Raw genomic sequence first — 14,290 nt, forward strand, 5'->3', positions numbered from 1 at the left:
GTCGTTGAGGAGCGGCGAGGGGTCGAGGGGTCACCTCACTACAGAGGGCCGTAGGCCGACAGACTGCGTGGATATCGGGGTTGGAACCCAGTAACTTTCGTCTTGGGGGGATGGAACCAAGAGCCTTTCAGCCTGGGGGTTGGGGTTTGGAAACCAGAGCCTTTTGGCCTGGGGGTTTGGGGGTTGGAACCAAGAGCCTTTCGGCTTAGGGGGATGGAACCCAGACCCTTTCGGCTTGGGGGTTGGAACCAAGAGCCTAAAGGGCTTGGGGATTGGAACCAAGAGCATTTTGGCTTGGGGGGTTGGAACCAAGAGCCTTTCGGCTTGGGGGGATGAAACACAGACCCTCTCGGCTTGGGGGTTGGGGGTTGGGACCAAGAGCATTTCGGCTTGGGGGGTTGGAACCAAGAGCATTTCGGCTTGGGGGGATGGAACCCAGTGCCTTTCAGCTGGGGGGTGGGCCCCCGTTCTACCTGGCGGTGCACGCTGGAGCGTACTGGAGGCAGGCAGGATCCTGTCAGGAGGCCGTTGGTGGTAAATGTCAGGCGTGCTAGTAGGGGCACGTCGATGGCACCGCGGGGACAGTGATGCTGTGTCGGAGCGCAGTGGGAGCCACACGGGTTATCAGCACATAACACGGTTGACTTCAGCGTGACAGGAGGGGGGGGGGGGACTTGAGGAGGCAGGACATCACGCACACGCGTGACACATACAGACACAAGGACAGACAGGCAAGGACACACACGCAAGCATGCAGACAGACTGAGACACAAGGACACACACCTGCACACAAACACACACATGCACACAGAAAGACGCACACACACACACACACACCTGCACGCATGCACAAACAGAAAGACACAAGGACAAACACCTGCACACAAACACACACAAGCACACAGAAAGACGCACACACACACCTGCACGCATGAATAGACAGAGACACAAGGACACACACCTGCACACAAACACACACAAGCACACAGAAAGACACACACATACACACCTGCACGCATGCACAGACAGAAAGACACAAGGACACACACCTGCACACACACACCCGCGCAGACGGTTGCTTTGGAAAGAAGCCTCTGCTAAATGAATAAATAGTGCGCAACAGCACCATAAAAGAAGAACTACACAGGATGCAGGTGTCGACAGTTGCTTTGACCGGTGTGCGCAGAACACACTTCTGCTTCTACCCACTCCCACCCTCAGCGCGTCCACGGTAACATGGCTCAGCCGTTTCCGCGACGCCTCCACGTCAAACATAGATTAGTGTGTGAACACACGGATCTCCTAAAGAACGCTGAGATCATCTCAGCGTTGCATCACGATGGAACCCATGACATCAGCCCTCCGGAGTCTCTCTGAGATATGAGCGCGCTAGCACGCTCGCGCACGCGCACACACACACACACACACACACACACACACACACACACACACACACACACACACACACACACACACACACACACACACACACACACACACACACACACACACACACACATTTGTGCACGAGTGGCTACACGCCAATGTTACGAGTTAAGGCGTTACCGGCGGTGTTCCAGTTTCAATCAGGGAAATGCTCACACAAGTATGCGAACAACGTGTGTGCATGTGCATGCGCACACACAAACGTGCGCACACACACACACACACACACACGCACACACATTAATCGAAGCGCCACACCCTTTCACTAGAGAGCATTGGGCTGTGCTATGTTTTTAATTACGTCTTCTGGTTTAACAAATATGAACACACCAAGCATGCTGGTCACATGCACACATACACTCACTTGACAATCACGCAGGCAAACGCACACTTTCTCATAAAGATATGGGACCAACTCTCTGATAACATCACACGGGTACACACACAAACTTTTAATCAACTAATGGCACACAACCCCCCCCCCCCCCCCCCCCCCCCCCCCCCCCCCCCCCCCGCCCACACACACTGTGTGACACACACACACACCCCAGTGTTGCAGTAATTGAGGGTGAGTAAGTGACTCTGAATGGAAGGAGCTCTTGGGGCCCCAGACAGTCACACCCACACCCCCCCCCCCCCCCGGACCTCCCACACCCCCACCCCATTCGGGGGGAGACACAATACAAGACACACACACCCCCACCACCACCACCCCTCCTTAGCAATCCAGCACTTTATCAATGAGCCAGGACATTCAGCTGAACTGAACACACACACAAGATAAAGGAGCCAGTAAAACGCGGTCGATCAATCTGAACCGGGCCGGAGCCTGGCTCCCGGGCCCAGGCAGAGCTGGTATTTGGGGGGATGGATGGCGGAGGGGGTCAATCTGAAAGCTGCCATCGCCCTGGCGACCGTGAGCGACGTTTTCTTTGTGCGAAAAGCTCTTCAGCAAACTCACATCCTTCCTGCAAAACGAATGCACCCGAGCCGAGCCGTCTCTTCTCCCCTACCCAACCCCTCCTCCCCATCGCTCAGACAACCATCCACACACACACACACACACACACACACACAAACTGCAGGCTTTCCAGGAGAGGAAATCGCCTCAGAGAACACTAGGAGCTAAAAATGTGGGGGGGGGAAACGGAAAAGTAGTCCCAGACGTTTGAGAGGAAGATGTTGGAAAGTGGGAGTTTTCTTCGCCGTGCACAGTGTCGGTCATATATCTCACTTAAAAGGCTCACTTTAAGATGGACCTTGGAAGCTGGAAGCGGTCTGAGATAAGCTTAAAGTTACTTCATATAGTACTCCATACCTTGTCTATTCCTGTGACTGTAACTGACAGGGTCAATTAGTAGGGGTGTGCCAAAAAATCGATTCATATAAGAATCGCGATTCTCAATTACTACGATAGAGAATCAATATAAAATGGCCCAAAATCGATTTAATTTCATAACCTTTTTTTTTTTTCAGAACTTTTTTTTAAAGCTACTGAGAAATATTAATGTTTTGGGCAACAGTTGTGTTCCACATGATATTTTTGGTACTGCAACATTCCTGTGAAATGCAAATGCATCTTGTTCAACTGTACCATTTTTATTATACAGAAGCACTTTATTTTATAACTTATTTTATAGCTAGCTTTTTAGAGTAGCATGGTCCAGACACAGTGGAAAAGGCACTTTCTTTAGAATTTAAAAGGCAGCTTTTTGTTACTTAAGCAAATTGTGATATTGCTTTTATGCAACAGTTGCAACGATTCCATCTAAGCATGGTGAATGTTGTGGCCTACTTCCCTAAACAGCCTTAAGGCCTATTGTCTTAACATTGAGGCCCGTAGACAGCGAGAATAACCCATGATCTACAACGGTGTTATCAGATCTCAGGCACAGAGAAGTCCTTCCTTTTTACACAAAGCACTGTCATACAAAAAAGAGTCAAAGAATGAGTCAGTCCAGCCACGACCAAAGATAGTCCTGTCAAATGAGACCGAGTGATGATGACGACCAAAAAACAATAAAAGTACAAAAATAGAAGAGTTGCTAAAACACACACACACACACACCTAGTGTCCTCAATGAGTTCTCAAAGACAATGCGTTAGGTTCCAGCCAATAACGTCTTGTTGGTTTTTTTTTCAAACAGGAACAAGGCTCAGAGCTCCAGGGTAAACAAACTCCTTGACCCCCACCCGGTGGGCCCGTCCCCTCCCAGGGAAGAGGCACCGTTCCTGGGGAGGCCAGCAGCAACAACAACAGGCCCGGGATGATCAAGGCTGCTATTGACAGGTTGTCACACACACACACACACACACACACACACACACACACACACACACACACACACACACACACACACACACACACACACACACACACACACACACACACACACACACACACACACACAGTGCTCTGTACAACCATAGAATCAGGAAATCTCTCTCTCTCTCTCTCCTTGGCTGTATGTCCCTCTCTCTCCAGGGTTAATTAGATGCTTCCGAATCCGTAAAGGCAATTCATGCGAAAGAGACGATATTTATTAATATCTCAGGTATGTCAATATAATATCTTGTAATTTCTGTTTTCATATATATTTGACAGCTTTATCAGCAATTGTTGCCTGATCACATCAGATTAGGGATGCAAATTATCGAGTAATTCATTAATCGATAGTTGTTTCATCTTATCGATCGATGATCGATTAATTGATAAGCGGCAATTCTTCTGAGAAGCTGAATTTCCTTCTGAATGTGACACATTTAGGTGGTAATTCAACAAAGTCGTTTAGTTGTTGTACTTTAGAATACTTCCACATATTGTGCATTTGGCGTCTTTGTCGTCATTAACCAACTTAAAGTGGCTCCATACTGCACTCCGTCCTGCCGTGTTCCAATACCCGTACTGTCCGTACTTACTAGCCAAAATTTGAGTACGCAGTACTCCAATTCAGATCCGGCGAAAAGAAGTATACTTCAAGGACCCGGATGCCGTACTCAAAACGGGCTAATCGTGAAGTGTGGATCGAAGGACACTCCCCGTACTCAACGGCAGCCTTCTTAGCTACGTAGCGGAAGAGGCGGAGCCAGGCTGAGCCAAAGTCGGCGCATTTTCCACATAGCCTGCATTAATATAGTCATTTTGTAGTTTTTATAGTTTTTATAGCTTTTTATAGCTGCTAGGCGTAAAGAGTTCACCGTTCAAAGCGGGATGTTTATTGCGGGGGAGGAGCCACGGCGGCAGTCGTGATCGTAATTTCCGGTTAGTGCACCACGGAGTACTCGATTTGGAACAGCACTCGCATCTGAAAAATGTACGTAGTAGCCAGTGCGGATAGTATAGGCCTACTTCCTTTAAGTATATTCATGGAAGCACGGGTATTGGAACACGGCCCTGCTTTGCTTGTGTTCCCGCTTGTGTTCCCGCGTGTGCGTCAAGTACGTCTGGCGTCAAGTGCGCCCTCACGTGGACGGTTGGGGAATTACGGGTTAAAATGCGATTAATTGCAAGTAATTTATTTTAATCGAGTAATCTCTTATCGACAATTAATCGATAATCGATTAATTGTTTGCATCCCTACATCAGATGTGACGAATTATATGATACATGTATAGCGGGAGACAGAGAGAGAGAGACAGAGACAGAGACAGAGAGAGAGAGAGCAGAGCGACAGCTAGAGAGAGAGCTTGGTGAGAGATGGTGCAAGTATGGCAGGAATGAGGCATGAATGAATGCCTGCCTGCACACTCATCAGCTGGTGACAGTCACATGAGTGTGAGGGAGCAACACTTCCAACACACATACACCCGCCCACCCACCCCACCATCACCTCCAGGGGAGGCTGCCTCCGTCTCCTCTACCCCCCCCCCCCCCCGAGGTGATCTGAACCCTGGTCCGGCAGACAGCGAGCGGCGAGCCGGAAGTCATTCAGAGCGTCTGCTCGGAGACACCGAGGCGACGGCAGTGGTTACCACACCTATCTGCCTCTCTCTCTCTCTCTCTCTCTCTCTCTCTCTCTCTCTCTCTCTCTCTCTCTCTCTCTCTCTCTCTCTCTCTCTCTCTCTCTCTCTCTCTCTCTCTCTCTCTCTCTCTCTCTCTCTCTCTCTCTCTCTCTCTCTCTCTCTCTCTCTCTCTCTCTCTCTCTCTCTCTCTCTCTCGAAACAATAGAGCAGGCCTCAGGTTTCCGCCTGGCCCATATTATCAAACTATCATCACACTCTCCAACAGTGCAAGGCTGGGCGATGGCTGCCCCGTCTGCTCCTTGCTTGTTTGTGCGACAAACAATTCAGCCGGGCCGGCGTTTTGAATTGAGGAGACCTGTGTGGTTAGAGATCTCTAATCTGTGGTGCAACATAACCCGGTTAGGATGGTGGGATTGAGGTCCTCCACGCAGCCTCAACAAAACACAAACGTCTTCACATCGGGGTGGGGGGGAGGGGGGATGAACCGGTCATTGATAAATGAAGAAGCGTTGAGTTGGAAGTGTTCAAGAGCTGAGCTTCTTTGCCTCTTGCAGGTTTGATTCAGAAGAGAACTTGCACTAGTGACAAGAAGACAACTGTGCAGAAAAAAAGTTAAACGATGATTTGTAATTCCACAAACTGTTGACAGGTGTGTGTGTGTGTGTGTCTTGTCTTGTGTGCGGCCGGCTAAACCATACGCTAACACAACAAGATAAGGTCACCACACCGACGGAGAACGCACACCAACCCCCGGAGGACTTCAAGACTCCGCCCAGTGGGGACTCAAACCAGTAGCCTGTTATTGTCTGGACCGGCTCAGTGGGACGCGGGTTCAATCCCCCGGGGCACGGGAATATAGAGGGCTGGAGGGGGAATTCTCCAAATTCCAGGGAAGACCATCAAAGCCAGCTTGGGGGCTCCAACCGTGGCTACACATGGCATGAGACCACACGACGCCCCGACCCTATCACTGGCTCGGATCGCTGTGTGTGTGTGTGTGTGTGTGTGTGTGTGTGTGTGTGTGTGTGTGTGTGTGTGTGTGTGTGTGTGTGTGTGTGTGTGTGTGTGTGTGTGTGTGTGTGTGTGTGTGTGTGTGTGTGTGTGTGTGTGTGTGTGTGTGTAGTAGGTCGTCCAACACCCTAACCACAAGTGCAATATCCTGCTACGGTAAAGTCACACATTTGGTTGAAATGAGGCCTAAGTTTGCATGTCTGATACGATCATCTTAAACACAGGCAGGCTATTCACACATTTGCATATGACATCATCAGCCTGCAGGACAGACGCTTGTGTGTGTGAGTATATGAGTATGCGTGTGCTATGGTATGCATTGTGACCCGGTCTTCCCCTCCCTAGCTATGTGGAAGGAATGGGGGCTGGCTCTCAGGTCCATGGGGCCCTCAGATGTCTCTGAATAAAAAGCCTTCAGCACACAGACAGGGCGCCGAGTTGGAGAGCCATGCACATACAGGCATACTCAAGCATGCACTCACACATTCATCCACTCACTAATACACTCACACAATAACGCACGCACTCACACACTCGCACACTCACTCACGCATACATACATAGTATACATACACGTACTCATTCATGCAGGCATGCAGTTCTTCATGCATGCACTCAAACACAATAAGTGACAGAGGCAAGCACGGAAATGCGCCGAAACACGCATACGAGCACAGACGCACACACACAGAAACATGTACCCACGACAACAGAGAGCACAGAATTTCACCGCAGGAATACACCAAGTCACACATTGACTACAGATAGCAAACACGTCGCCTAGCACAATCTACAGACAGAGTAGCCAGAACGAACAACAGAGGCACCAACGAACGAGAACACATGTGCACAATGGAACATGCAACCAAATCCATAATGTTACATTTGCAAAGACCTCCTATACCGTGCTGCGCTCACACACTGCGAGCATAAGGGCTGAACATGTTATAAAGCCATGTGATGAGGAGGTGATTGAGGTCATGCAGCCCCCCCACCAGGGCTGACATCATCGTCCCAGGGGTGCGGAGAGTAACTCATCTCGGACATCACCAGGCCAGATGTGTAGAGAGCAGAGTAACTCATTTCTGACATCACCAGGCCAAGAGTGTAGAGGGCAGAGTAACTCATTTCTGACATCACCAGGCCACGAGTGTAGAGAGCAGAGTAACTCAGCTCTGACATCACCAGGCCAGATGTGTGGAGAGCAGAGAAACTCATCTCCGACATCACCAGGCCAGATGTGTAGAGAGCAGAGTCACTCATCTCTGACATCACCAGGCCAGATGTGTAGAGAGCAGAGTCACTCATCTCTGACATCACCAGGCCAGATGTGTAGAAAGCAGAGTCACTCATCTCTGACATTGCTAGGCCAGAGGTGCAGAGAGCAGAGAGGCCGTGCCCAGAACCAGGGCAGGCAGCCAGCACCACTAAACGCTTACTAGCACACTTTAAACGAGCCGTATTGATGTTGGACACACTGGCATGGAGATGGGATTCATGAAAACTATACTATTTGGATTGTTACAACTAGCAAAAACCAACCACAACGTAGGCCGAAAACTAACGACATAGGTGACACACAAAAAACAACGAAAACGTGACAACAAAAAAAAAAAAACATAGGCCACGATACAAAACCACAACGTAGTCCACATGCAAACAACAACAACGAAAGTCAACCTAAGAACCACAACAGCGTAGGCTAACTGAGGAGGGGATCACGAAGGCGGTGCAAACCCCGGCAGGGCGGAGACTCAGGGAAACGCTCTGACCCCACAGACGCCACCGCCGCCACCACCAGCACTGCCGCCGCCAGCAGCAGCCCGTCCGCCCCTCTGCCCGCCCTATGGGAGGCAGATCGAGGGGAGCTATTTCTAGAGTGTCCGTGAGGCTGCGGTGGGCCGGCCGTCGAAGGGGCATCGGGCCGCAGACAAACACGTCCCTCCTTCTCTCTGAGTTACATACTCTCTCTCTCTCTTCTTCACTCTCTGAGTTGCATGCATGTGCTCCCTCTCTCTCCGAGTTGCATGCATGCGCTCTCTCTCCCCTTCTCTCAGTACTAGCATATTCTCTCGCTCTCCTGCTCTGAATTGCATATTCTCCCTCTCCTTCCCTCTCCCTGACTTGCATGCATGTGCTCTCTCTCTCAGTTGCATATCCTCTCTCTCCTTCTCTTAGTTGCATGCATGCACTCTCTCCGTTAAATATTCTCTCTCTCCTTCTGGGTTGCATGCATGCACTCTCTCTGTTAGATATTCTCTCTTGCTCTCCTTCTGAGTTGCTTGCATGCGCTCTCTCTCCTTCTCTTTTAGTTGCAAATGATCTCTCTCTCTCTCTGAAGACCTTTAGCGTTGACTTCACTTTAACTGCATCCCTACTCAACATCTTGTAGACGTTTGCAACACACACAAACACACACACACACACACACACCCGGCAGGTGATCACCCCTCATTTCTACTGCACTAAACAGGTGAGTGCCAGTGTGTGCGTAATCAATAGTTTCCATTTGAAGTCTTTCAGCAGCAAGGCGTGAACCAGAGGGAGGGCTGCTTAATGTTGAGCTGAGGGTGGGGGGGGACTGGACATAGAATCCCCTGCCAGGATTGTCACTTGGGAAAGAAGCAAAGACTCCTCTATTCTGCTGGAGACACCACAGTATTCACCAGAGTCCCTCTGGTTGCAAGGCGGACAGATGGGGCCAGAATGGAGCCCTGTGTGTGTGTGTGTGTGTGTGTGTGTGTGTGTGTGTGTGTGTGTGTGTGTGTGTGTGTGTGTGTGTGTGTGTGTGTGTGTGTGTGTACTTCAATGGAGCTCTTTGCACAAAAGTGTACACACCCTACAGACATTCACACACGCACACACTGACAGAGGGACAATCTGGATTCTCGCTCTCAATAAATCTCCCTTGGGTCTCCAACCCCCCCTCCTCCCTCCTCCCTCCTCCTCTCCCTCTCCCTACTTCCTGTTTGGACCGCGGACGGCGTATCCCAAGTTCTCGACACAGCGGAGGGCGGCTGTCAAAACACAGCAGCCGTCGGTGGCGCAGCTTCAACCAGAAGAGCCTCGCTGAAGCGGCCCCGCAACCAAGGGCCCTGCTACAGTGGCCCCTCCAAGGCCCTGCAACCAAGGGCCCTGCTACAGTGGCCCCACCAAGGCCCTGCTTCCACGGCCCTGCATCCAGGGCCCCACTAGGCCCTGCATCCACGGCCCCTTTATGGACTGCATCTTCTATAGTGCATTTTTGTAAACAGAGGCCACCCAAAGCGCTTTACAATATTTCCTTCTCCCATTCATACACACATTCAAACACCGACGGCGGCGTCATCAGCAGCTAGCTGGTCAGGAGCAGTCGGGGTTAGGTGCCATGCTCAGGGACACCTCGACACACTAGCTAGTTGTGGGGGATGCCGGGGATCGAACCAGCAACCCTGGGGTTACCACCAGCCGACCCGCCCTACCCCCTGACTGAGCTGATGCCGCCCTTCACGGGCCTAATGCAGCGGGCCCCCCGACCGGTCCCTACGACGGCCCTGGTCCCCCGCCACCAGAGACAGCCTGCCTCTGCTCCCAGGTAGATCCGGATCCAGCACCCGGACTCACGACGGCCGTGTGGGCCACCCGACACCTAGGTGACGGGAAGACGGCGGACGGACGGAAACATTTTGAAACCTAAACCGCGGTCCTCCTCGGCTCCTTGGTGTCCGAGCCAACAAGCGAACAAGTGAACAAGTGACCGAGGGAAGGGAACACAGCGCCGCGTACGACAGCAGCAGCAGCAGCAGCAGCAGCAGCAGCCTAATTAGAGAGAGGGTAGCAAATAGCTCTTTGCGCCCCGCTCATAAAACACTGGGGACCTTTGTCCGCCCGGGGACACTGCTCAGCGAGACGCCACAACGCAACAAGACAGGACAGACTGTGCCGCTGTGTCTCCGCCTCCACACCGCTCAGTCAGTGGCCCCGGGACAGCAGCGCCCGGTGACAGGACAGGGGGGAACGCGGGGAGATAGGAGTGGCTCCCGGCGGCGCCGTCAGGTGTATGTGAGCGCAGATGCAAAACACAGAGCCACACTAACACACACACACACACACACACACACCTCCGTGCGAAAAGCGCTCGCAGTCACAGGATGCAGCGAGTACTTTCTGACCTGGAGGGAAACGCCAACCCGCGAGAAGAACCGAATTCCCGACCGGTTCGGTGACTTGATTGTTTCGCTACTTTTATTCAGTGAATCGATTTGGGGGGGGGGGGGGGGGGGGGGGGTTGAGGGGGGGGGGGGGGTGGGGTTGAAAGAAAGAAGTTGGCTTCTGTTTGCTCCGACACCAAAGGCAAGGCCTGAAAACCAGGTTGTCAACAATGCAAATGACGATCTGGTAAATGGTAAATAGACTGCATTTATGCAGCGCTTTTCTAACAAGCGGCCACTCAAAGCGCATTACAACACTGGCTCACATTCACCATCTCATACACAAATTCACAAAACGACAGCGGAGTTGACAGTCACGCAAGGCGACCGCCAGCTCATCAGGAGCAGTTAGGGGTAAGAGTCTCGCTCAGTGACACCTCGACAATTACCTAGGAGGAGCCGGGGATCGAACTAGCAACCTTCCCGGTTACCAGCCAACCCGCTCTCCATCCTGAGCCACATGCCGCCCCCCTGATCTACCATCGGCACCACAGCCGTTCAGAGAGCCATGCTCACTACCAGAGCCTGCCTGCTCCTTCCTGTAATGGGCTTTAAGCTCAGCGCCTGCAGCCCGCGGAAACGAAACCACGCTCCGACTGAAATCATTACTGCCACGCTAATGGCCCTTCCAGAACAGCCTGTAAAGCCTTTCAGGGTGGATACACAACCACAACGACCACACACACACACACACAGGCACACACACCATCTCCAATTGGTCTTGATGAGGGCGTGTCAGAGCTGTTGACGAGGCTTGGGGAAGGCCTCAGCGTGAAGGGGGGGGGGGGGGGGGGGGGGGGGGGGGGGAAATGAGACCTGGCACAATCGATACCCATTCGGTCCACTTAGGAAATGATGCGTTGTGGTGCCTCAGACTAATGACTCCTCCTGCTACATCAAGACGATGAAGCCGGGCCCGGTGGTGTAATTGCACAGAGTAAAAGGTAAAAGGCTAATAGAAATGGGCCACAAATACGTATCTTGAATACTTTACAATTATGCCTATAAAAAGGCCCGCCTGGCCCCAAGTCGTTCCTATTGTAGACAGTGTGTGTGTGTGTGTTGTGCTGGTACATTGGGTGAACTACAACAATCATCTTCATCTTCATGTGTGTGTGTTTTACAAGAGAGGGTCGACCCGGTCCGAGACACACAAACACTTTAATGTCTGGCTCCCAGATGCGTTTTACGGGCCTGCTCTGCGTTCTGCACAGAACAGGAAGAGGTGATTTTTGCAGTGCTTGCAACGTCAACGTTATAACATCCTGCCACCGGCCCCAAGTACGTATATCTTCAAACGACAGGCACACAAAATACGAATAGCCACAGTGCGTAGTGTCGCTGGACCACGTCGCGCTAAAAGCCTCGCACACATTGCTTTTAGCGGCCCATGTCACGTTACGATTTGCCTGTTCTGAATTATTCATGGTGCAAAAACCAGATTCTATAAATAAGACACTCCCACGTTACAAGTTCTCGACTCGCAACATGCCTTCATTGGATGAGGAGGAGCTGAATATTTCATGATTATCGGGTCATTATACTGCACGGATCTAGGCCAAGGCACGAACGAAAGAATGGAGGATTTGGGGGTGGGGGGGGGGCGTCAGTTAACGGTTCATACTCCCCCCCCCGTCCCAACAGACAACAGAGGGAGGACAGGGGGGGCTCCTCGCTCCATGGCCGTTATGGCTCTGGGAGGGGCGAAGCCATCTGGGTTAATCCACACAAAACAAAGAATTCAATCACCCATTGGAAATGGAGTCGGGAAACGGTTCGCACTACGACAAAGTGCAAAGTGTTACCGGAGAAATCAACAAGCGTTGGTTGAGCCCACGTCAGTGTGGCTGTCCCTCTGTGTTACACTCTGGATCCTGCAAAGCACAACTGCCCCGAAAGCGTTTCTTTGCAGCAGCTTAGATCAGTCAACTTTAAAATCTCCCCCTAAACGACAGCTATTGCAAAACCGCAAAAGCGATCACTCTCAACGACCACGGCCTAAAGTTCATTTTAGACACCATATCTGCACCAACCCAATTCCAAAAATCAATGCTAGCACTGTCCCGTCCAACTGACAGTAAACTAACGTGCCTCGCAGTTCAGACCTTTTGCATGTAGTGTTGCCAACCCCACATCACAACTACGACTAAGAAACCGGCCTTTTTTATTCATTTCCCCCAAGCGACGTCTGACACCGGCTGACATGCTAACGCCTAAGTACACTAATCCCCGTGAGGCCCACGCATCCGCGGCCTGTCGTAACGCCGCGCCCGGGCTGTAACTCCGGGGCAGCGGGCTGAGTGTTCCACCCCGGGCCGGCCCGTCCCCCGCCTCCTGTTTACCAGGGGCTGATCCGCGGCTAATACACGGCTAGCTTGGAGAGGCTAACACAAGCAACCCACCTCGTTTATCGAGGTCGTAGCCGACCACAACGAAGTAGTCAGCAAGCCGGGTCATCTTGGAGTTCAAGGCGACAGGGCTCTCTGGTTAAATCCTTTGGTTTTTCCGTCAATATTCCATTTAGGTCCTGCCGGCGGGAGACACATCACGGGCGACGGTAGCATCCTTCCTGTAGCTGTATCCCGCCGCCATACTGCCGATCTGCCTGGCCCTGACAGCGACGTGCGACGAGTCTGCGCAGTAGGGCTCAGGGAGGGGCGCATGGCAGGAATGTCCCACAGCGGTCCATGTAGTCAGAATCAGAATCAGAATTACTTTGATTACAACTTATTGTACAAGTACACAAGAGTACAAATCTTAGGCGTGGTTCCTCAACCGCCACATGGCAGCAACAATACAAGATTAAAAAAAAAAAAAAAGTACAAATAAAATATGTAGAAATAAAAATATGTAAAATAGGCATAGATCACAATAATAAATGATAGTAATAAAATAAAATAAATTGAGTAAAAAAACAGCGGTAATAAGTTATTAATCAGTAATAATCAGTAAAGAAGTGTAGTAAGAAGGGTGAAGTGTAGGGTAAAGTGTAAGGTGTAAAGTGTTCAAGTGGTAGTTGTCTCAGCAACGGTTGATTCTAGTGCAAGTATCACTCTTTCATGCTCAAGTAAACGTTGAATGTTCCTAGGCCTCGTTATATGCATAAGCGTGGTTATTATTGTGTATAACTTATGAACACACGACAGGAAGAGAAACTTTAGAGAGGGAAGCATGCGGGTAGCCAAAGCAACGCATACCTATCTGGTAGCACGACTCTGATTGGAGATAAACATTCTCTGTGAGCAAATAAAAAAAGTGAATAATAACAATAAATTATAGTATTTTTTTATATAGTATATATATAATATGCATATAATGTAGAACCTAATGTTTATTAAGTTATGTAAAAAAATATTTATTTTGAAACGCTTTGACAGAAATCGTTACTTAGCATTGTTGTGGCATTTCTGCGTTGTTTATTTGTGTGCTTACAACATTGAATTGCGGTGGATTACAACGTAGTATGTAGTCCACCCTTTAACGTGACAGGATGATATAACTCAAAGGCTGCTCGTCACTCCTGCGCTGTCCTGACGGCCAGAGTGAGATAACCTCACTGTGGGAGAGTGAGGTTGGAGTGAGGTTAGAGGAAGGAGGCATGAGCACATTTACCCCCGGACATCCCGACAAAACACGCCACTGCCGTCCTTCAGAGATGGAGTCACCGTCCTTGGTTCTCC

At 50.8% G+C, this 14,290-nt stretch overlaps 1 protein-coding gene across 9 annotated transcripts in view; it reads right to left on the bottom strand.

Annotated features, from left to right (window-relative positions):
- sbf1 (SET binding factor 1) overlaps positions 1-13,474 on the bottom strand; it is a 67,874-nt gene extending 54,400 nt beyond the window's left edge. For 7 of the 9 annotated variants that reach the window (XM_056589633.1, XM_056589632.1, XM_056589630.1 and 4 more), the window contains exon 1: positions 13,013-13,473. In XM_056589633.1, the coding sequence (XP_056445608.1) occupies positions 13,013-13,067 (55 nt within the window). In that variant the 5' untranslated portion in view covers positions 13,068-13,473. Of the gene's footprint in view, positions 1-13,012 lie in introns of all 9 variants that reach the window. The other 2 variants (XM_056589627.1, XM_056589626.1) reach the window with 1 other exon arrangement.
- Positions 13,475-14,290: the final 816 nt, after the last annotated feature.

This window comes from Gadus chalcogrammus, chromosome 4, assembly GCF_026213295.1.
Source record: "Gadus chalcogrammus isolate NIFS_2021 chromosome 4, NIFS_Gcha_1.0, whole genome shotgun sequence".
Lineage (NCBI taxonomy): Eukaryota > Metazoa > Chordata > Actinopteri > Gadiformes > Gadidae > Gadus > Gadus chalcogrammus.